The sequence below is a fragment of the Etheostoma spectabile genome, chromosome 3 (assembly GCF_008692095.1).
Source record: "Etheostoma spectabile isolate EspeVRDwgs_2016 chromosome 3, UIUC_Espe_1.0, whole genome shotgun sequence".
Lineage (NCBI taxonomy): Eukaryota > Metazoa > Chordata > Actinopteri > Perciformes > Percidae > Etheostoma > Etheostoma spectabile.
Genome location: NC_045735.1, coordinates 3,445,907 through 3,470,227, shown reverse-complemented (window position 1 = coordinate 3,470,227; position 24,321 = coordinate 3,445,907). Strand labels below are relative to the sequence as shown.

General features: G+C 40.5%; 2 protein-coding genes across 5 annotated transcripts in view; both read left to right on the top strand.

Moving 5' to 3' along the window:
- The window catches only part of LOC116685069 (ATP-binding cassette sub-family G member 4), a 23,112-nt gene extending 3,803 nt beyond the window's left edge, over positions 1-19,309 (top strand). Inside the window, exons 2-15 of one of the 2 annotated variants that reach the window (XM_032510336.1) lie at positions 4,764-5,021; positions 9,283-9,400; positions 9,657-9,789; positions 11,413-11,463; positions 12,270-12,415; positions 12,689-12,812; positions 13,042-13,156; positions 13,251-13,393; positions 14,382-14,480; positions 14,687-14,855; positions 14,998-15,098; positions 16,047-16,205; positions 16,296-16,414; positions 17,596-19,309. In XM_032510336.1, the coding sequence (XP_032366227.1) occupies positions 4,778-5,021; positions 9,283-9,400; positions 9,657-9,789; positions 11,413-11,463; positions 12,270-12,415; positions 12,689-12,812; positions 13,042-13,156; positions 13,251-13,393; positions 14,382-14,480; positions 14,687-14,855; positions 14,998-15,098; positions 16,047-16,205; positions 16,296-16,414; positions 17,596-17,821 (1,947 nt within the window). In that variant the 5' untranslated portion in view covers positions 4,764-4,777 and the 3' untranslated portion in view covers positions 17,822-19,309. The remainder of the gene's footprint in view (positions 1-4,763; positions 5,022-9,282; positions 9,401-9,656; positions 9,790-11,412; positions 11,464-12,269; positions 12,416-12,688; positions 12,813-13,041; positions 13,157-13,250; positions 13,394-14,381; positions 14,481-14,686; positions 14,856-14,997; positions 15,099-16,046; positions 16,206-16,295; positions 16,415-17,595) is intronic. The other variant, XM_032510340.1, reaches the window with a different exon arrangement.
- The window catches only part of lyrm9 (LYR motif containing 9), a 10,639-nt gene continuing 813 nt past the window's right edge, over positions 14,496-24,321 (top strand). Inside the window, exons 1-2 of one of the 3 annotated variants that reach the window (XM_032510347.1) lie at positions 14,496-14,506; positions 23,142-23,281. In XM_032510347.1, coding sequence (XP_032366238.1) covers positions 23,162-23,281 — 120 coding nt within the window. In that variant the 5' untranslated portion in view covers positions 14,496-14,506; positions 23,142-23,161. Of the gene's footprint in view, positions 14,507-21,834; positions 22,097-23,138; positions 23,282-24,321 lie in introns of those variants that run through there. The other 2 variants (XM_032510346.1, XM_032510343.1) reach the window with 2 other exon arrangements.

Genomic DNA, 24,321 nt, shown 5'->3' with positions numbered 1-24,321 from the left:
CCTCTCTTTCTGAAACAGGCTGGAGTTACCCCTCACTCTCAGGTTTGGTTAACCTCCCTTTCTGAAACAGAAAACTCAGAGTTTCCCTCATCTCAGCGTTAACAAACTCAGAGTTTTCACTAAACCTGCTTTCTGAAACAAACCCCCGCACCTTCCCTGACATTTTACATCCCCAAAAAAACAGAGGGTTGAAAACACCTCTGTAAATCTAGGTCATGGCCAAACTATGAAATATTCATTATATGCCTTCTTAGCCTTGTAAAAATGGTGATGGACCATGCATTTTCAAGAATTAATCTTTAACCCAGGGCCTAGACAGTGACAGAAATCCTGAACTGCTGGACTAAAGCATCGATCAGTTCCCTATTTTCTGATTGCAAAGATACAGATCATTGACAAGACTTGATGGCTTAGTGTTAACCGATGGCCAATACATTGAGGAAAATGTGCATTTTTAGATTAAGCTGTCATAGTGTGAAGGTAATCTTGAGAGAATAGCATGACCTTTTGGGAGAAACACTTGTTCGGTTTTTTTTGCCAGTCTTGTCGTCAGTGTAAGAAAAAAAAATGGAGACTCAAGGAAACCTCTGCTCCCAGCTAAGAATGAATTCCAGCATGTAACTCATGTTTTCAATTTTCAGTTTTTATATGGATAAAGCACCAGAGAGGTGGTTTCAGCCAGGCTAGCAGTTTTCCTTTGCTTCCAGTCTTTATGCTAAGCTAAAGTAATCACCTGCTAGACTGAGGTGATGAACGCCTTGGGCTTTCTGTAACATAAGGTTAGCATTAGACCAGGGCTCCGAGTTGCAAGTGTGGAATGCCTAAATGATGGTGCGTGTTTGCTGTAAACCATTGGTTTTTAGTCTTGTTTTCAGAGAGACATCAAGCACACTTACTGTATAGACTTCTGTTCTGAGTTCATTTCAGTTAAACTAGGAAATTGGCATGCTTCCTTATCATCCCCTTGATGTCTCCATTTAGCTGTGTGGAATGGACCGCTTTACTTGATTCTAATAGGCCTTTAATCCAGCTGTATTTGGGGCATCAAGTCGTGGAGTCAGAGACAAGTGTGGTACTGTAGATAATCTGAAGCGGTAAGATCCCAGGTCACTGAGTTCTCTGCCTCTCCTCGCTCTTCTCTTTGGACCTTACCTCTCATCTAGAACAGCGCAGTCCCATCCAGGTTGACTCGTGACATGTTGGCATACGTAACATGTCTCTCCGTTTCCCTGCCTCCGTCTAATCAGAACCATTTGACACCCAGAAAAGCCTTTTCTTTGGCTTTTCTCTCCTTGCTGTCAATCATATGTGCCTGCGTGGAGGTGTGATCTGGAGGGCAAGTGAAGGAGCAGTCAATTCCCATACATTAGCTTGGCTTGGTGCTTGGTAGTGTACCTGAGTCTGCACATTTTTTTCCCAAGCTGGTAGCTCCAGACCCCTCCTGCTCTGAGCAGATCAAGGGTGGAAAAGAAAGTTGATTTTAATTCCCAAGGGGATTAAGAACCGCATGAGTAATCAAACAAGACTTCTGCCTCGAAAGGACAAATTACTGTACCACCTCCGAGTTGAGAACCGTTTTTACAGTGGTCTACACTGAACAAATTAGATTAGACTTGTCTCCATTTCGATGATCAGTAATCACCTCGCAGTCACAGGGGAGTTTGCATATTTCTGCTGCTTAGAGTCCTGAAAGGGCAATGGAAATGGATTTTGTCTGACGTTGATCATACCTAAGCTATCTTTTCCCAGGAAACATATACATTTCCACTGAAGCTGGACTAATAAAGAACTATCACCGGTAGAAGTGTAACACCATGAACATCAAGCAAAATTGACTCTACTGAACCAGTGTTGATGACTAAATTGCCAATTCTTTTCTTTAAAAGTTCCCTGAAAATGATACTTATCAGCTCAACTGTGATGTGCGGTACCTTATTTTGAGATAAAACTTTCTGAAAAATCAAGAAAGCCACAGAAACAATCATGATATGCCATCTGTTGCATGTTGATGGCTCCTGACGTATGTTTGAACCTTATAAACAGTATAACTATTATTTGCAACACTTTATCATCTGTCAATACTGTCAATTAATTATTCGTCTGGTCTCTAAAATTGATGAAAAATTCCCATCACTCTAGTCTAAAACCCATCAATTTTTCTACGATACACCTATTTTGCGACATTTCCGCTGAATAAATCACTAAAACGATTAATCGGTCAGTGACTGCGGGAACATTCAAATGCGGGGACATCATTTGGAAGTGTCTTATCGTATTAATTAAAGTTAGCAAGAAAAAATATTCATCGATGTGAAGCATCTTGATTAGGTGCAGGCATATATGAAGAAAGGAGACAGGACAGGATCTCATCCAGAAGTCTAGACAAAGGTGGCGTAGAGGCAGCAGGTGGTTGATGGAAACACTTGTTCTCTTTGAACATCCTGGACATAATGGTGGTTATGGGAAGGTTGTGGGTATTGCTATTATGTAATATTTAAAGGGCAAAATCCAAGGACTGAAAGGTTATTGGCTGGAAATGGAAGAATAGTGACAACATAAAGTGACAGAGAAGAATAGAACAGGAAGAAATAACAGAACAGCAATAGGAATAAAGGCAGAACACTGTAGAACTTCATTGAAATGAACCTAACTGAACAATTTGAATCATCAAAATGATTGATTGGTAATTTCCACCAATGATCACCTGTACTAATTACTGAATTTAGCACTCAGCCATGCATTACAGGACTGTTTTCCCTTTTTTACAGTGCAAAATGTAGTTTGAACATAGAACAATATTAACAGCAAATGCAAAAGTTTTGATTTGATTAGATTTCAGTATCCCTCCTGGTAACTTAAGCGTATGATTCATGTTTTTATGGTCATGTTTATATAACTTAAAGCTCTTCTTCTTCATCTTGCTTAATTAGTGAAAATGTCAATGGCGATTTGAAATCGGAGACAATGCCAAAACTGGTCTCTGAGCTGTTTAAGTTCTCATATGCCCAACCACCCACTGCTACCTCTTCTGTGTGTGTTTCACTGCAGTATAACAGCATCACACTATGCCTATACTGACGAGGAAACCTTGCCAGTGAGCGTAATCCAGACAGCTGGAATTGTTACTTCATATGAGACGTGGCTGATTTTCTCACCCCTACGAGAGGCCTGACTACAGATGTCTTCATCATAAGTGATATTGAGCTGTCTGTGATAACCTGGCAATAGGTTTTTCTATTCAGACACACATACTCACACGCATACACACACACACACACACACACGCACACGCACACACGCACACACGCTTACTTACCACTGTCTCTGCATAATCAGCACTATGCTGACATTCGGAGGAAACAGCCCTCTGTCTCAGTCTCCTCTGTCTGGTCGCTTTATGAGTTCATCTGTCGATGGACAGTGAAGCACTGGTGGGGCTCAAGAACAGAACTGTTTGTGGAAAAAAAACATTGAAAAAGTTCAGTAACAATGATAGTGTACACTATTGCTTGCACAGATGGTTGCCAGTGGATCTCTCTTTGTTGATAATATGATGATTGCAGCGACAGGATGAACTCTGATATCCAAATAAATGCCAAAAAGCCACTGGATGACACTAACATTATGACACTAGCATTATAAAGTCCTTGGACACATGTCTCTGACAACGTTAGTTTATCCACTTACTTTGTTCTTCTTTCTCCATCTATGCTCAAGATTTCATTGGAATTCACACTTACCTCACTTCAGCCTCAGATTGTCCCTCCCAGCTACTAGCACCAACAATTTAGCCTTTGGTTACAATAAATCACATCATTGTTATGTGGTTTATTTGCATTTTCTTTATGAATTCTTTCTGCAGCGTCATGAACTGTCGACACATGTGCACTGTGCATAAATGAAATGCTAAAGGCATCTTTTTTGCAGTCTGGGCTGTACAGCATGTTGCCAGCTTGGAACAGATCGTCTCTGTACGCTGGCTGTGTTAGCAACAAACAATGCTTTAAAAAGGTAAAAGGTAAAAGTATGCCATATGTTTTTTGTTTTGTTTTTTAGCATGAAGCTAAGCTGCTGACTGGCTCAAGGGGGTTCGAAAACTTTTATTTCAGTAAATGACTTTCAATTATGTGAGCAAGGCATCAAGTCCCCACTTGCATGCAGCGGTGGAAGAAGTATTCAGATCCTTTTCTTAAATAAAAGTACTAATATCACACTGTAAGTAAAGATCCTTTATTGAAAATGTTACTTAAGTAAAAGTACATCAGGAAAATGTATTGAAAGTACTCAATGCAGAAAATCCTCACATTTTAGAAACCAGAAACAATCAAAAGAGTTCTGTCAATCAACGGTGTTGTGGGCTAATCATTTCAGCTGGAAGTGTAGGCATATATATTGTTGGGTAGTTTAATTTATAATAAAACATTGTATTTTACAAACTACGTGTTTTTTGTTCAAAAATGTAAATTTGTAAGATGTCTGATTACTGTAGTGGAGTAAAAAAAACTAAGTTTCTCTCTGAAATATATAGTGGAGTAGAAGTAGAAAGTGGCATGAAAAGAAAAGACTCAAGTAAAGTACAAGTACCTCAAACTTAGGTACAGTACTAGTTACATTCCACCACACGTCGCAGATGTAAAATTAGACATGTCAGCATATAATGAAACATGACTGAGCTCAGTTCTTTTTTATTATTTTGCTTATATTACCTCTACTACCTTTCATTTTTTTCTTTTTTCTCCCTCTTCCCTACCCCTCGGCCCACAGACTGAGAGCTGGCATGGATAATAAGGCGTTGGAACCCGAGTCTGTGAGTGTCCACATGGAGGAGGCCATCATGTGTAATGGAGGCAGCCAGCCTCAGCAGCAGCAGGAAGCATCCATGTTGACCCACCTGAAGAAGGTTGAGAACCAGATCACTGAAGCACAGCGCTTCTCCCACCTACCCAAACGCTCAGCGGTGGACCTGGAGTTCAACGACCTTTCCTACACCATCCAGGAGGGACCGTGCTGGAGGAGGAGAGGTAACACACATCTATCCATTCTTCACTTTGTAAGTGAGTGAAGTTCTAGGCTGTGTGAAGGCACCCTGCACATACCTAGTACCTATCTAGTCCAGCACTAGCATTGCCAGACCTATCTCCACAGCGCTGCGGAGGAAGGCCTGGCCCTTCCACACATACACTCTTGGATTGGAGAAAAAATGGTCAGGGGTTACATTTCTTTAAAACCAATCGCAATTATCTTGGGCGGCGCACACAAAAGAGAACACCACATACAATTTTAAATGAAGTTAACTCTTCACACCATACAGTAACATGAGCTATATAAATTTGCTGGATACATGGTAAAGTGTAATTTGCTGTTACTAGTGTATCGCCGTGTGTATTTAGTCCATAGCAAATACCCGCCAATAGGACCCAAAACGTCCCAGTTAGATAAGTGCCGTAAACATATTCTTTCTAAATCTTTACAACCAAATTCCAAAAGAACCAAGCAGGCCTGCCTTGTTGCACAATCCAAATTTTCTTCACATCTTGCCAATTTAACTGTGTAACGTTAGCTTGCTAGCTCAGAGGTTCCGGTTGCTATTCCTGGATGCTACCGGAGTTTAACGCAAACACAAAGAAACCGGAAGCTGAGGGTCACCGGATCTATCCGGGAAAATTAACCGTCGCCGATCCAGGCTAGGTACTGTCTAATTGTTACCAAGACGAAGAAGAGGACTTAATGTAGAGACCAGATCAAGCATGCACCAGGCTATCTCAAGTTCTCCAAGTCTGTGAAACTTTTTAGTGAAAGGATGAACAGCATTCTTCCAAACAATATTCCCTCTTGGTGTTTTGATGATGTACCGAAACTAAGTCAGCAGTATTCACCCGTATAACACATTTCTTGTGAAACCCAAAGCAAATAGTTACTGTTTCAGTCATAACAAGAGAAATGTAATGTTTCCCACTTCTCCCAAAAGGGAGACCTGAGTGGAGACCGTTGAATGCTGTAAACTAGACGGTCTCTATCCATGAGTCTGATGGAAGGGAATACTGTGTGTGAGCACATCCTCTGAGGTTTCCAGTAAGTGCTGCATTGCACTGAGACAGTTTAGGTCATCAATAATGTAGCTGAGGAGAGGAGAGGAGAGGAGAGGAGAGGAGAGGAGAGGAGAGGAGAAACTGTAAGTGAACACTTATAGTAGTTAAATAACACATGTATTCACTTGTGATTGCTGTGCTTCTCAGTATGAGTCTTTTTTTGTTTATGTTTTATCTTGTTTGAGGTATTTTTCATAGTTCCACAGTACAGCTCTCTAAAACCCTCTATGACTATGTGTTTGCGCAGCCACAGTACAGAATGTGCCACATCAGTTGGTAAATTAGTTTCTAAATGTTTTTTCCAATAGTACCACGGCTGTGGTTTTGAAGGGATCTGATATCCATCATCAATTATTATATTTCTTGAATAAATATATACCAGCAGTAGCTGAGATAGTGAGTCAGACAATGCGTTTCGCCATTAAACTATATTTTATGCATTCTCCATACCTCTTATGTATGTGGTAATACATGATACGTGTTAATAATAAAAGACATCTATTGTTATTTGGCCCAAATAATGTAATTTTCTAAATTTGGCATAGCATCTATTTTAAGACAAAGCAATAATCTAAAATTACTCAACTGCCCCACTTTTGGGAAATAACAAACATATTCTGAGGTGCAATAAAGGCATGTTTGAACACTCCCAGCAGCAAAGTAATATCTTGGAATTGTGACAAATATTATATATATATACCACTTGTGTGAATTTGCTTTCTCAAATAAATCACAGTACCAAAACACAGCATAAAAAATATAGAAGGTGTATGGCTTGCGGCTAAGTAGATATAGACATGAGAATTTGTATATATAGAGAGATATTATTTTTAGGTACAAAAGCATTAATGGAATAAAATAAGAACAACAATCTAAGCAACTTTCAAATTATCAGGCTTCAATGCATTTTCTTTCTGTTTTACAAAAAACACAGTGGCACTTGTTAGTTAAAAGTACAAATATTATTCCTTGAGGAAAAACTGAAAGGAGCAGCAACTGTAATGATAAAAAATTAAATGTTTAAAGACATATCCCAAACAGACTAAAGGTTAAAGGTCCCAGGACATGGTGCTGTTTGGATGCTTTCATATACCTTAGTGGGGTTAGAATGCCATAATTAATGGAAAATAAAACACACTTGAAGCAGTAGCGCTAAGCCTACAACTGGCGGTCGATCCGTATAGTTTGCGCTTAAAGTGAACAAAGGCAGGTGTGTTCAATTTCTTTTTTTAAATCTCTTTTCATTCATGACGAACAATACTTACATGAACTACATTTGTTTTACTTTTTCCTTTCTAAAAAAGAACCCCACTGGCCACCCTCCCGCACACCAACCCTCATAAAAAAACTCTGTGCATAGGTGTTTTCAATTTCAATCCCCAGCTCTTGCCCTTTCCACTATCACTCTGCTCTCCAAGTGGCCTCCATGTCGAGAAAATCAAAGGGCTGAAGTGAACGAGGGGAAGTGGAACTCACGATACTCAGACTGAATGTTTTCCTTCCTCTGTTGGTTACGTGGTCCTCACTTTTTACATCGTAGTGTGCCTCATTTGTGCCGTGATGCGTGACGCATGAGAGTCACTAAGAGTTGTTTGTTGTACAGACTGAACATTCACAGACAACCGTGCGTTTTCTTGCTGAAACCTTATGTGTTGGCACCCTGCTGGAGAAACCACAGGCAATTGAAATCAATAGCACAACTCACTTTAAACGTTTGGTATGCAGGTATTCAGTCAGAGGTAAAGGGAGACAAATATGGTAGGGAGAAGCCTAAGATGAGGTCAGGTAAACAAGCAGAGATAAAAACATGCTGGAACACTGGGTACAAAGAAGAACTGGCACCGAGAGTTGGAAACAAACTGACTAAATACACTAGGGAGAGAGGATAAGGAGGGACAGGTGAAACTTATCAGGCCGGGGCAGATAATCATACAGGCGGAAACGCAAAGGGGCAGGAAGTGAATTACCTGAAACACTGGGAGAGGTGAGTATATCAAAATAAAACAGGAAACAATGACTGCATAAGTGACAATGAAAAACATAGGAGCAAAACAGGATATGACAGCTGCTTCAGTCAGTTTTTTTGAAAACCAGTTTTGAGTAAGGGCCTTCTTCTAGGAAATGAGCATTTGATTTTTGTGGACACAGACTATCAACGTAGTAAAATATTAAGGGTTGGATAACCAAAGGGGTTTTCAAGTGAGGCCTTTAGTGGCAAAAATCTAAAAAATCTTCCAACACACTCATGTTTTAATAGGAACAGCCAAATGAATGACATGAGAGCAAGAACCATACACACCAGACTCAACCATGGTGTTTAAAGAAAAGGTGCTGTCCGATAAAGTCGGATTGGGATTTTAGGGTTGTCGCTAGTATACAGCTACGGCCGGAAGTTACGCAGGATCTCGCCAAGTCTAATCAAAAATAATAATATAATTTTAATACTTTCACCAAGGAAACGCGTATTCATTCCTCGGGAGTGTTTTAATCCAAACCAGGGTCTTTCTCCTAAACCTAACTCGTTGTTTTGGTGCCTAAACTTAACTCCCGTCGCCACTTCGTCAGGCCTAGACGCCGTAAAGTATCCCTTCTAGCCACAACCGGCTCTCAACAACATCTATTTTCTATAACCACTTGTCAGCCTATTTTAAAAACACGTTTTATTTTTGACAGGGAGGACAGTTGTCCATGAGCATTCCCTGGATTTCTAGTTCCAACATCACCAAATCCAATTGTTTCCTTTGTATTTTCTGCAGCACAGTACAGAAACTGCTCCTCTCAAAAGTTGTAAACAATGTCTTGCTGAAAGCTGATGCAGGTGAGTGCTCTGTGTTAATGCTGTTAGACTGAAGGGAAACATTTGATACTGTACAGCGTGAGTCTGCTCTCTCCCCCGCTCCCCGACTAAAGCGGTGGGTCAGGGACTGGTTGTTTTCCTGTTCGATCGAGAGGAAGTTCCTACCATTTGTAGCTGGGCTTTTCTGACGTTTCTGATACTTATGTACTGAAAGATAATGTTAACATTATCATTATGCTGACTTTCCTTTTACTGTTCAAGCCCATTAATGGTTCAAAGTGCGATATAAATAAAGATCATTCTAATTGTTTGCGTTAATCATTTTGAATTTTTATTATTTACTCTTTCCAGAGTGTATTTTTCCATCGCCATCAATGCCCTGTTTGTTGTTGGCAGGTTTTAAAGCCTTGCTGAAGTGCCTGTCTGGAAGGTTCTGCAGTCGGGAGCTGATAGGAATCATGGGGCCCTCCGGAGCCGGGAAGTCCACCTTGATGAACATTCTGGCTGGGTACAGGTGGATATATTCCCTTCTTCTTTCCAGTTAAAGTAAAAGCGTTGTTGATGTCACATCCTCGATATTAGATATTAGATCTATATAAAGCTTTTCTAGAGAAGCCATTTGTGGAATAAAGCAGCACAATTAGGAGAAATTGGTTTCCATCACAGGCTATTAATGGCATAGATTTAGATATTAGATGTGTGTATTATGTGTTCAGTCTATTCCTTTTTTGAACTGTCCAGTATGTGTGTTTGTTCTTCCTGCCGCCCAGGGAAACAGGAATGAAGGGTCAAATCCTAGTAAATGGGAAACCCAGGGACCTGAGGACATTCAGGAAAATGTCCTGCTACATCATGCAAGAAGACATGCTGTTGCCACACCTCACTGCACGAGAGGCCATGATGGTGAGCTGTTACTGCTGTGCTTATAGCACTGCCGGGAACATTTAAACTCATTCTCACAGTGGGTTATTATTTTGAATCTTTATGGTAATGATAATACATTTTATTTTTGTATTTTGTCTGAACCTGTAAGGAAATGATTGAAAGCTATTGCAGGGGTGTCAGACTTGGGGTGGAAAGGGGACTGAGTACACAGGGCCCTCATGTGAGGAAGGCCTAAATATACACTCACCGGCCACTTTATTAGGTACACCTGTCCAACTGCTCTTTAACCCTTAATTTCTAAGCAGCCAATCCATGGCGGCAACTCAGTGCATTTAGCATGTAGACTGGTCAAGAGAATCTCCTGCAGTTCAAACCGAGCATCAGTATGGGGAAGAAAGTGATTTGAGTGACTTTGAACGGCATGATTTTTGGTGCCAGAGGGCTGGTCTGAGTATTTCAGAAACTGCTAATCTACTGGGATTTTCACCACAACCATCTCCAGGTTTTACAGAGAATGGTCCGAAAAAGAAAAAACATCCAGTGAGCGGCAGTTCTGTGGCGGAAATCCTTGTTGATGCCAGAGGTCAGAGGAGAATGGCCAGACTGGTTCGAGCTGATAGAAGGGCAACATTGACTCAAATACCACCCGTTACAACCCAAGGTGGGCAGAAGAGCATCTCTGAACGCACAGTACGTCGAACTTTAGGCAGATGGGCTACACAGCAGAAGACCACATCTGGTGCCACTCCTTTCAGCTAAGAACAGGAAACTGAGACTACAATTTGCAGCTCATCGAAATTGGACAATAGAAGATTGGAAAAACGTTGCCTGGTCTGATGATCTCGATTTCTGCTGCGCGACAGTCGGTGGTAGGGTCAGAATTTGGCGTCTACAACATGAAAGCATGGATCCATCCTGCCTTGTATCAACGGTTCAGGGCTGGTGGTGGTGGTTGTCATGGTGGGGGGAATATTTCTTGGCACTCTTTGGGCCCCTTGGTACCAATTGAGCATCGTGCCAACGCACAGCCTACCTGAGTATTGTTGCTGACCATGTCCATCCCTTTATGACCAATTTACCCAACTTCTGATGGCTACTTTCAGCAGATAGCGCCATGTCTAAAGCTGGAATCATCACAGACTGGTTTCTTGAACATGACAATGAGTTCGCTGTACTCAAATGGCCTCCACAGTCACCATCTCAATCCAATAGAGCATCTTTGGGTGTGGTGGAACGGGAGATTCGCATCATGGATGTGCAGCCGACAAATCTGGCGGCAACTGTGTGATGCCATCATCCAATATGGACAAACTCCCGAGAATGCTCCAGCACCTTGTTTAATCTATGCCACGAAGAATTGAGGCAGTTCTGAAGGCAAAGTTGGGTCCAACCCGTTACTAGCATGGGGTACCTAATAAAGTGGCTGGTGAGTGTATGTTAGAATGAATAGCTGTGGATGTGGGGAGGGGCCCATAGAAAACGCCTTTCTACAGGGCCCAGAGTGTTGTGCTATGCCCCTGAGCTATTAGGCCAGCGTCCTGCACAGATTGGCATCTGACCTGAGACTGCCACTGATTTCTATAGTTGTTAAATACCTGTTGCATTACATAATTAGGACATGTTTTTCTCTCTTTGCTGCAGGTTTCAGCCAACTTAAAGCTGGATGAAACTATGGATGTGAAGAAAGAACTGGTGAGCTAAACAATTAACATCTACCACATACACAGAAAAAAGGTAATAACGTTAACACTTCCACTTGAATACTGAATCCGGACCTTAACCGTACATGATTTATATATATATATAACCTTTACCAATTCCAGTTAATATTTAGGAATGCCCACTTTCTTTTAACACTCTCTGGACACGCATATGTACTCAATTTAGATTAAGACCATTCTTTTAAGTACATATACAGTATGTAGGTGGCATGAAGTGCAGTACCACTCAGGTGTAAAAAGTATTTTGATTTCCAAAATAAATCTACCAATCAAGAGCAGAAAGGACATGTTGGCTTTACAGTCTGACATGCAAAAACAGACTTTCACCAGTTACACAGCTAACATAAATGCATACATTGGCTGCCCCTGTCATTACTATGGGCAGCTTTATTAGCCACAGGCACCTGTTTTCTGATAAAATGTAATAAATATTTGTTTTCTGACTCGTTCTGTTATGTAGCTCCAAATGACCACAATGCATTTGTGCGTATGTATTATGGTGTTATGACTCAGTGATTATGTCGTCAAGCATTAATAAATACTTCTAGCTTCCAGTCTATACTTACAATACTATTACTTATTATTGAATGTAACACAATCATAAAAACTGACGTAATGGCATGTTTATGTTTATGTCTACATCGCTTTTAAACCATAGATTTGGGGAACAAATGTAAAAAAAAAAGAAAAAAAAAAAAGGTTTTGTATTTGTAAAGTGACCTGGTGAAACTGGCAGGTTGTGAATCTCTTTCTTTCTCTCTGACTTTGTCTGTCCAGGTGAATCAAATTCTGACTGCATTAGGGCTCCTTGGCTGTGCCCACACTCGTACCAGCTCGCTGTCCGGTGGTCAGTGTAAACGGCTGGCCATCGCCCTGGAACTTGTCAACAATCCCCCAGTCATGTTCTTTGATGAGCCCACCAGGTGAGACGGACAGATGCGGATATGCTGGAGATGGCTAAATGTGAACTTCAAAACAGTTTTGAACATATGACTTGTATGGGGCACATAATATCAACTGAAACTAGAAGCGGATCATCTCAACGTTGGAAAATGAGCTCCTGCAGAGCAGAATGAATTGCACATCTCAACAGAATTCTCTTTATGTCTTCGCCTCAGATTACTTCCCAGTTGCTCATTAATGTTGTCCCTCCTGCATGTCTCTCTCTCTCTCTCTCTCTCTCTCTCTCTGCTCAGTGGCTTAGACAGTGCGTCATGCTACCAGGTGGTCTCACTAATGCGCTCTCTGGCGCTGGGAGGACGGACCATCATCTGTACCATCCACCAACCTAGTGCCAAACTGTTTGAGATGTTTGACAAGGTACAAGTCTGTCAATATGAGGAAATGAATGTGTGGCTGGACATTGGGTCCTGGGATTAATAATAATATAATATTTATTATATGAGAAGCTGTGGTGCATGTCAATACTGTAACATTGTACACAGGCACCGGCTGTTAAATGAATCGACCTCTGTCAGTTGGAAACTTTTTGAAAGTAATTATCTTGTCAATTTACTTGTCAACCTTGAATCATTTCGCTCCTCCACAGCTTTACATTCTGAGTCAGGGACAGTGTATCTACAAAGGCACAGTCCCATACCTCATCCCCTATCTGAAGACTCTGGGACTTTATTGCCCAACCTACCACAACCCTGCAGACTTCAGTATGTGCACTTCCCATTTATTCATACATTGCTATACTTTGCTGAAAATGATTATCTCTATCTCTCTCTCTCTCTGCCTCATCCTTTGCTTCAGTCATTGAAGTTGCATCCGGAGAGTATGGAGACTTAAACCCTGTGCTGTTTGAGGCGGTCCAAGGTGGAATGTGTGCATTAGAGGAGAAGAAGAACCAATGTGATAACAATGGCCAGTCAGTCTGTGCAACAAAGTGCCCAATGGTGTGTAGTAGATGATGTGTATGCCGTACTGCAGTCAAGGCTGGATTACCAACTGGGAAAAGCAGGAAACTGTCCTAGAGCTTTAGCAGTTCACTGTGAAGCAAATACTTTTTAGTCAATTGATTTATTGCAAATTAGTTCGGTGTTATGCAGCATGGTAACACAATATAAACAGAAAATATTTGTGCTGTGATTATCACTTCATTGGAGGGGACCCTGTGTCAAAGTCAAGTTTTAATTCCTTTTCATTTCCACTTGATATTATGCGTACTGTACACTGTCGCACTGTCACACTATGCTTGCTCTTGGGGGAATTACTAGTTACTAATTGTTGGGACTTTATAAATTATAGAGTGTGGTCTAGACCTACTCTATCTGTAAAGTGTCTTGAGATAACTGTTGTTATGATTTGATACTATAAATAAAATTGAATTTAATTGATTAATGACCATTTTTGTTCACCAATTTTGAATTTGGTACCCGGGGAGGATTCGTGACTCTGACTAGCTTCTTTTCCGTAGCATAACATAAACTCATACGCTTGTTGCATCTTTCAGGAGAGCCCTGCATTTCTATGTTAAGTAACATTGATTAAGTAACAACATTTTCAATGGAAGTACAGAACGGGAAAAACAAGTGGGCTGCTTAGAAAGCTGGTAGGTGGACCTTGTTACCTTTCAGCTGTTTTCAGTTTTAACTGACCATTTCCTGGTTGTAGCTTCATATTAAAATTACAGGCATGACTGACAGTGGTATCAAACGTGTCATCTAACAAAAAAGAATGCAAAAAAAGCCAAGAAGCCTTATTTGCCAAAAATATTCTGTCATCATATTATCACCTGGTTTCTGCAGCAACATTTTTGCCCAACAGTCAGTTAATCCAGCCCTGACAGCAGAACGTCGTGTCGTGCTGCACTTTTGTGATGTGGGTTATAATTATAGACACATTTTTCAATGTTATGAGATGATCTGCTTCTATTTCCCGCAGGATGCCGGACACATAGAGAGACATACTTTTGCCACGAGCACACTGACACAGTTTTGTATTCTCTTCAAGAGAACTTTCATAACTATATGTCGAGACCAGGTGGGTGACATTTGTTCAGACATACTGTGTAAATATCATAGCTGTGCACTGGTTCCAAACACATGGAAACAGTCCTGTCCTATTTATATTACAAAATAAAGAGACCTAAAACACCTAAAACAACCTACCTTCAAAATAATCAGGCAGGTAATCATCCTAGTCTGAGACTGCATGTTTATTTTTTCCTGCTTTTGTTCTGTTCTCAGGTTTTGACCCACCTCAGACTGATATCCCACATCGCCATTGGTGTGTTAATAGGCTTGCTCTATCTGAACATCGGCAACGATGCCAGCAAGGTCTTCAACAACACCGGGTTTCTCTTCTTCTCGATGCTCTTCCTCATGTTTGGAGCGCTCATGCCAACCGTGTTAACCTGTGAGTCCGATGGAGGGGAGGGAATTATTAATTAACACATTTAAAATCCAAATTGATGTTGTGCCAATCAACAAGGCCCAATTTCCAAAATCCTATATGTTGTGAATTGATATTGACATATGCATGTGAATGGTTTTGTTAGTTCCTCTGGAGATGAATGTGTTCCTGAGGGAGCATCTGAACTACTGGTACAGCCTGAAAGCCTACTACCTGGCCAAGACCATGGCTGATATCCCGTTCCAGGTGAGCTGGCACTGTTGGGGTTGGAGCGATGAGTCGGCTCACGGAGGACCTGCGTGCTGACAAACTTTTTGTTACACACAGAAAAAGAAAACCCTACATAGCACCCCGCTGCACTCCACTGTTAGTTGAAGGTACTACCTGGTTGTTGCAGTGGATTAACCCTCATGTTGTCCTTAGGTCACATTTGACCCGTTTTGAGTTTTTTTATCACAAAAAATGCGCCGTTTAAATAAGTGCTGAAAATGTCAACATTAGAAATATCATACAACTGGAAACAAACATCAAAAAAAGCACACACAACATTGAAAAAGTGACATAAATGTCGGAAAAAGCGATACTTTTTTTTTCTTGGTTGACGGGAAGACAACACAAGGGTAAAACATCAAGCAGCATTTCTGCAGGGTTTTGACCCTTGCTGACTGACAGTAGTTTTTTTCTTCACAAAGTGGGAAAGATTCCTAAATTATTCAAATGCTGGCTCCAAAAAAACTAAAACTCAGATTTCTTCTGTAAATATACTAATATAATATTGCGTTGCATCATGTTTCTGTGTGCAGGCAACTCATTGTTGCATATATTAACGGAACAGTTAACCCCCAACAATCATGAGAAGAAGACCATGTTATCCATCATTGTCCAAAAGTCGTTTCACTGTGTTAACCAACATCATATATGTGTGATCTGGCTCTCTGAATCCTAGTTACATGAAGACAAGGCGTGTTTTGTTTGTCCTTGTACACCACACATGTTAGCAGATTTTAATTTTGAAGAAAATGAAAATTTCACATCTTTCCTTTAATGGAATTTGTCAGAAGCAGGCCATTGACACAGCTTTTGCGCGTTTCGTTGTGGCCAGCTTCAGTACAGTATCAACGGATAAACAAAAAGATTAATGTTGGGGTAAATTGTTCCCTCACTAAATAAAAGTAAATGATGGTGTTATTTTAGGTGATCTGCCCCATCATGTACTGCAGCATCGTGTACTGGATGACGGAGCAGCCTCCTGAGGCCAGTCGCTACCTACTCTTCATAGCCTTGTCCACCTCTACTGCCTTGGTAGCCCAGTCCCTCGGCCTTCTGGTTGGGGCTGCTTCTAGCTCACTACAGGTACTGCATGTCTGCATTGTTAAATATAGGATTTCTTTGCTCATGTTATAAATATGAGACAGGATATGTCCTCTGCATCCTTATACCTAGGTAGCCACATTTGTCGGGCCTGTCACAGCTATCCCAGTGCTGCTTTTCTCTGGCTTCTTTGTGAACTTCGACACAATCCCCAAGTATCTGCAGTGGAGTTCCTATGTGTCTTATGTCAGGTGTGTACCAGAATCACTATTTTTTGTTAACATGGGGGATTAGGAATTCCAATGTTGGTTGTTTAGTCTGGCCCCAGCAAAACATAATGTTGAATTTCTATTTACAACGTGGGTCTTATTTCCATAGATTTGGCAATAATTTCTATTCTCACCAAGTCATTATTTTAGGTCCGGGAATACAGTAACATCACTAGAAATAACTCAGCCTCACTCCCAGGTTAGCCTACAACAAAGAATTCTCAGTTTTTTTGGCCGAAACGAAAATGAGCAGCAAAACTATTACCTAAACTGTCTATTGACTAACTTACTGGACCAACTTTGACCTAACCATACTTACTATAGCACTTCTCGTGTGTAACAAAGGAACTATTACAGACAGGCAGTTCTCAGTTTTTCACACTTTGATCTGTCTTTCTAAATTGACAATAGAAATGGAAAATAGAAAATATCCTTCATTGTTCAAGGGGTGGCTACAGCAAACTTAATCACATTTTATACCAAAATAAAAATTGGGCCTCATGCAACATTTTCATATTCTTATCCAAAATACAAGAGTTCCAAGTCACCAAACTCGCTCGTTTCAGCCTGATGAATGCCACCTGTTCATGCAGAGGTGCCTTTTAATTGATCATTAACATAATCAACACCTCTAAATTGCTATACAAGTCTTTCACTTTGAATCTCAAATAAGCAGTTAGGATAATGTTTACAGCTTGTCAGTTAACATCGTATAAGTGCTCCAACTGTCTATTGGAGCACTCAACTCAGTATCGGTAGGGTTGGGTAGAGAATTCTACACTTTTTAGGTACCAGCCGAATTTCCTCTAAAGTATTGAGTATTGAAAAATACAATTTTAATACCTCAAGATGTAAAGTAAATCTCAAAAAGCATGCAGCATGCTTCTACCAAGATCCAATAATGTCTGTGATTGGCTGTTTAGCGTTAAACGTCATAGAGACACGCAGGAAAAACTCTATAAATAAATAAAAAGATTTTTGTCGTAACGTGTAAAACAATTTTTTTTACAAAATTGGAATCGAAAAAAGTATCATTTGGGAACCAGTATTAAAGTTACAGTATCGGTATCGGTACCGTTATTGAAAATCTTTGAACAACACCCATCCCTAATTTCGGGAGATGAGTTACTTGGCTATTTGCAATAATTGCATCTCCCCCACAGGTACGGCTTCGAAGGAGTGATCCTGTCCATCTACGGGATGAACCGTTCCGAGCTGGAGTGTCCAGGAAAGGTGTGTAAGTTCCAAAAGCCGGAAGAGGTTCTGCAGTTATTGGATGTGGAAGACGCAAAGCTCTACATGGATTTCATTGTCCTGGGCATTTTCTTCATCATTCTACGGCTGGCCACCTACCTTGTCCTCCGCTACAAGGTGAAGTCCGAGCGGTAGGTTTTGCTTGGCCCCCTTTCAAAATCTCATGGCCCTCCCTAATGTCATCCCAGACCTCTGGTCTCTTTTCTGTGCACAGAAAACAACCTCTCATGTGGGAATTTGTTTTGTTTCGTTATACGCATTGCTGCTTTATGGACAGAGCATACATTCTCATCTGTTCTACTGCCAGCACCTGTGCAGTGACTGAAGAGTGAAGAGCTCCTCTTATACATCTACATATACCTGTTTTACCTCAGACATCAGGACTTGATTCCTGTGCACAAAGCCACATAAGCAGTGAGGAGGGAAAAGCAACTGAGCCACATTCAGCAGCATGTATTGTATGTTTCATAGTCCTGCAAATGTTTTGAGAACAAGGCGGATGTGATATGGTAGTACTATGGAGCGGACATTCATGTTTATTCCACACTGTGTGCTGTGACTTTGGTCCACAAAACTTCCCCCTTGAGAAAAGCAAAGACAAACCGTGTTTACATTGTGTTATTAATCAGAAGAAGAAGAAAAACCGATACATGGTTGTACTGGAGAGGAAGTGTGATGTTGTGTATGAAAGAGTGAACACCGGGGAAGAGGCCGTTTGTTTGAGGTAGTTGTCATATGACAGAACTTGGGTGACAGTTTGGAGTTCCAAAACATTTACTTCCTGTGTATGAAAATAAAATCAACGTTTGAGCTAGATTGTTTTTTAACGTGTGGATAGTTGTAAATTAAGCTTTATCATGATTGTCTATCGAGATTTAGTATTTTTTTGTACTTCCATAATATAATCTGAAATCTTTAAAGTCAGTTATAATGAAAATTGTTCAGCCTTAATCATTTTATACTATGCTGTATTATCTTTAGTACTGTATTATATGCAAATGTGATTATATAGATGTATATAAGCTAAATAGATAAATTGCTGTATCCTTATTTTTTTGTGTCCACACTACATCCCGTAATGTCACAAGGACACAACATGCTTATGCAATTGTGTTTGGTGCTACATGAAGTTTTAGGTTATATTTGAATTACATACTGTATATATATGTACTGTATACAGTATACACATATATACAGTGTATATATATACTGTATATATATATATATGTGTGATATATAAATATATATGTGTCTATGTATATGAGTATATATAGATATGCATTGTATATATACATATGTATGTATATATATATAAATATGTGTGTGTGTATGTATATGTGTGTGTACACACATCTATATATAGAAAATGATGCATCTGGACTGCACATTATTAGAATACTGAGCATTTTGATAACAACCAAAGAAAAATTATTGTAACTGCAAGTATACTCACATTTTATTTACAATGTGTTGAGAATCTTTCTGTTGGTTTTTTTTTTATGTTGTTCCGGGAAATGTTCTTTTTTTAAACATATATTGGAAATATTTCCGTTTAACTGTAATGTACAGCTAAGTAAATTATCTGATATGATAGTCCAATAAACACTGATCTAACTATTTCAATTAAATATCTCAGTTTGTTCATTTGAAGTGAGTATGGTATCCTCCTACTTTTACTTTTAGGGGGGCAGTGTGACCATGGTAAGATATCATCCTACAATAAGCATCAATAGCTCGAAGTTAGCGTTATGGAAAGCCTTCATCCTGAAACAATCATTGAGGTTGGCTGAAGTCAGGCTTTTTGCAGAAAGTCTATCTATCCTGAGAATACTCCTCTCTTACCACACACAAGCCAACAAGACAAAAACAGCTGGTTCTTCTTTTTATCTGATCGCTTTCATCACTGTCACTGACACTGTTTTTGCAACAACTGGACTGGAGTTCTTTATGTTTTATTGTAAAGATCCCTGGAGTACACACGCAGACATGGACAGACAGAAAAGACAGAAACGGTAGTTTTTATATGATGCACCGACATTTTATTCTTATCAGAACGAGCCTGGGGGTCAAATGGGTGGCTACACTTCACTCAATTACTGCATATCAAAGAAATGCCTCGCTCAAAACACAATCTACACTTACCAGTAGATATATACTGTTGCAACTCATTTATATTAATGAAAGTTTGTTCAATTCAAGCCGTTGCCAAATGAGTTGATACAAAGCTAATTAAGACTATCACCTCCACAAAACTCTCTGAATTTCTCAGTGTGGCTATCTTCAGAATATGGTGCCGTCCAGCGATTTGAACGTGAAGAAGCTAGAATGATGCGTTTTATGTTACGTTTTGACTGAGTACCCAGATGCTAGAATGAATAGCTGGGGATTGTCTTAAAGACAAACTAGCCCACTTACGTTCCCGCCCCCGCTTGACCCGCAAACATCCAGCTCAGGTAGACAAACAAGGTCCATGTCCACATATCTGAATCCCAGGGCCCATGATTGATTGAGATAAGCCTAAGTCTCTTGTGTTAAATAGTCTGTTTGCTACAGAGATCCAGCCCCTTCCTTACAAATAAACACACACACACACACACACACATTTTGTCTTATTTTGGGGATTAAAGAAAAAACTACCCCGTTTTGGGACGTCACTTTTGCACAGTACATGGGTTAGAACAGAGATCTTCAACAGAGTTACTGCAGGGGGGCAACAAAATTATTGGTAATTTTTTGAATGTTTTTTTTCAAAAATGAAAATGTCCTAAAGAGAATCCAACATAATATTAGCAAATATAAATCAGCTTATTTTGAACATTGATGATAGGCTTACTGGTTTATATGCTAGCCACTAAGACAGACAGCCACAGATCCAGTCAATCCAAAGGATTCTCTGTGCCACATGCATGTTTAACATTAAAATATGATTCATGAATTCATGCCAACAATTATTATTGAAATACCTTAGTATTCTAAGCAAGAAAAGATATGTCTATAGGCTGTAGGCCGCCCTACACGTTATTGTAGGCACAGTTTAATATGCAACTTCATTTTCTACACTTATGTAGTAGGGGGTCCCTGCTCTGTCTCTCTTTCAGTTAAGGGGTCCTTGTCTAAAAAAAACGTGGAAGACCCCTGATTTAGAGGGATAATACCGCCATCAAAGTATTACAAATTATACCCACAAAACAAAAATCACTTCATAATTAATTAACTATGATTAGGGACCATATATTAAGGCAACTTGTGTGATCTCACAGTCACTCGGGTATTAGGAAAACTACTCACACGGCTCTTCATTATGGCTGCAACCAACAAATGTTTTTATTATGAACTAATCTATTAATTACTTACGTTAGTATTAAACTGATTGTGCCTTGAGTCTGTGACACAGACAATGTAAATGTAAAATATGAGAATAAGTGTGTCAGTTATTTTGTCTTGAGACAAAAAACAACAAAGGTATTAAGCAAAATTGGTAATGTACTATACATAATAAAAATGTATACATATTTTAGATTTGTTAAAATCATTAGATTAATAAATACATTTGATTACAAAGACATGCTGCACTTGGCATATAAAAAGTTTGTAATATCCTGGACTGCACCATACTGACCTTTTGGACAGAACAGTTACACATCCATTGGGTGCATAAAGTATTTCAGCAAGAGCAAGTGTATTCTGGTAGTATTGACAAAAACACTCAAACAATAAATGTTTGACTGTTACCTGAGACTGAACCCAAAGGAATTACATTTAACTACACAAAATAAAACATTTACTTTCGCCCACAGAGTTATGTTCAAAGTTTTTTTTTCTAACCAAATCAAACATGTTAAAGGACAATGTTGCAGAATCAGGTCAAGTGTTTATTTACTTGGCAATATTCCATCACTAGAGGAAGGCCAAATAATGCGTTTACTCCCCAATGCTGTGGAGACACGAGACTACCTGTGTCTAAGGTTTTCAGTAGAGACAATAAGCATATACTGTATATATAAAACAAAAATAGATTGATAGCCTACGCAACAGAGGGCGACAGTCAGGGATTCAATGTAACATGGAACCAATGCTAACACAAGAAGAAGAAGCGACTGCGTTTTTAACTGTCCGGGGTGAGAGAACGGTTTCCTGAGATAGCGAAGGTATATCCCGCCTTACTCTGCCTTACTCTACATCTGATTGGCTTACCCTGATATTTGTACCTTAACTCTAACCAATCGCACTCATTGTGCCTAAACCTATCCAATCCCACCAACGCAGGCAACGAGCACTCAGAGGTGGGTCATGCCGTCGCCATCCTTGGAAAACCCAAATTTGCGGCACATAGTTTTATAATGGCTCGAATGAGGGCTTTACGTTGCTGAGCCCCTGCTGACAGCCTTCACTCAGGTTGACAGAGAAACAGTAAGCTCGACCTTATAGTTTGTTTGGAGGTGATAATATAGCCACTGTGTTATGGAAGCTGCAGCTTTCTGTCAACTAATTTAGCTAGCTAATTTAGCTTTCTTTCTACGCAATGTTTAGCTAACGTTCAGCTCAGTTTTACATGTATGTACTGTCTGCAGCATTACATGGACCTATAGCTAGTTAGCTAGCTATTTTTTGGGCTTTTCCAGCTTTTATTTGGTAGGACAGCTTGGTGAGAAAGGGGAGAGAGAGGGGGAGCAGGAAATCTTCAGAGGTCGGACCCGAATCCTGGACCTCTGCAGCTCATGTACCTGCATCTAGGCATAAACCTCGAAGTATATGTGCGCCTGCTCTACCCACTGGGCCAACCCGGTCACACTAGCTAGCTAACATCTTGGTCACCTTGAGGATGAAGAAAGGAATCGTCACAGTGTATAAACTTTAAAGTATATTAAGATTACGGCATATTTAAAACACTTGAAAATTAAAAAATGATGAAATGAAACCTCATCAAATTGGATTACCTAGTTAGCTAATGTTTCAGTCTACCTGACAAATGTAACTTTGTCAAGTTGTCCATATAAATGCTGTCAAGACAAACAAGCACATGCCACTCAGACAAACCTTTCAAAAAGAGCTTTTAGGTTTTTCTGTAGGTTAAAAGTGTTGCTGTTGAAGGCATGCTCTTTAGTTTAGTTTTGTTTTAATCTAGATAATACGTTTATTTATAACATATATTTAATATGTGCTTAGTGTCTGGCCCCAATACAAAAGCTTCAGATGGCTTAACAGGGTGTCCCATTTCCTATATCTTCATTATTTCTTATGATTGCCCTTGACTGCTTTGCCAAAAGAAAGAAAGTGTAAGGCTTTATTGAGCACTGTGAGTAATAGCCTACAGGTAACACACTAAAAAAAGATCTCTTCAGTGATTCATATGCTTTGAATGGGAGTGGAAACCACTACTTCTTTTTCAATGGTCACTAAATAAATATTGTCACTAACCTGAATAACATTGGATTTGTGTTTTTCCCAACAGCAGTTTAACTGGACTAGGAAGGCATGCTGCCTTTAGTTGGGGCTGAGTTGACACCAGTGCAGCTCTATCGACATCTCCTCAGATGTTGCAGGCAGTTACCAACCCCAGCAATGCAGCAGCATTATCGACATGCCATAAGACAGGTGAGGTCAACATGTGCACCGACTATTGACAAGCTAAATGGTATGATCTTGGACACTGTATTTATATAGATGTTTACTGACCAACAGCTCGTACATACGAGTGACTGAGCTGCAGTTGATACATATTTATATGTTAGGGCTGTAACAATATGCGATATGAAACCAAAATCATGACACTCAGGTACACAAACCTGTGTCGTGGAGTAAAAAAGCGAAGCGTGGGAGGAGGGGTGGAGACACCGGTAAAGCTAGGAGGTGTAACGCTAACAGAGGTGTAACGTTATGAATGGCCGCTGTTCTAACTCGGGTGCCTGGGTCTGTTTCCCGACGGTTTAGTAAACTGCCCTTAGGGTCCTTAGCACTGAAGTTAAGTGCTGACCAGGCTGGTTGCTAGCTGGCTGAGGGCTGACTCTGGATGTGTCCCTGGCCGGGGCTGTAATGATAGTGGATGGTTGCTAGCTGGCTGAGGGCTGACTCTGGATGTGTCCCTGGCCGGGGCTGTAATAATAGTGGATGGTTGCTAGCTGGCTGAGGGCTGACTCTGAAAGTGTCCCTGGCCGGGGCTGTAATAATAGTGGATGGTTGCTAGCTGGCTGAGGGCCGACTCTGGATGTGTCCCTGGCCGGGGCTGTAATGATAGTGGATGGCTGCTACGGGCTGAGGGCCGACTCCGGATGCGTCCCTGGCCGGGCGTGTAATGATAGTGGATGGTTTGCTAGCGGCTGAGGCTGACTCTGATGTGTCCCTGGCCGGGGCTGAATGATAGTGGGAGTTGCTAGCTGGCTGGTGCGACTGTGGATGTGTCCCCGGGCTGTTAATGATAGTGGATGTTGCTATCGCTGGGGGCTGACTGTGGATGTGTCCCCGGGGCTGTTGTCAGCAGTCATCCCAACTGAAGGCTTGCAGCGCCGGGAGACTAAAGCTGACAGACAGGGTTGTGCTAGCTAGCTTAATTACCATTAGATTAGTTGTCCATCTATACAGTAAACAATACTGATGAATTTTTGGTTTAGCCTAGATTGGACAGATAGTCTAGCTAG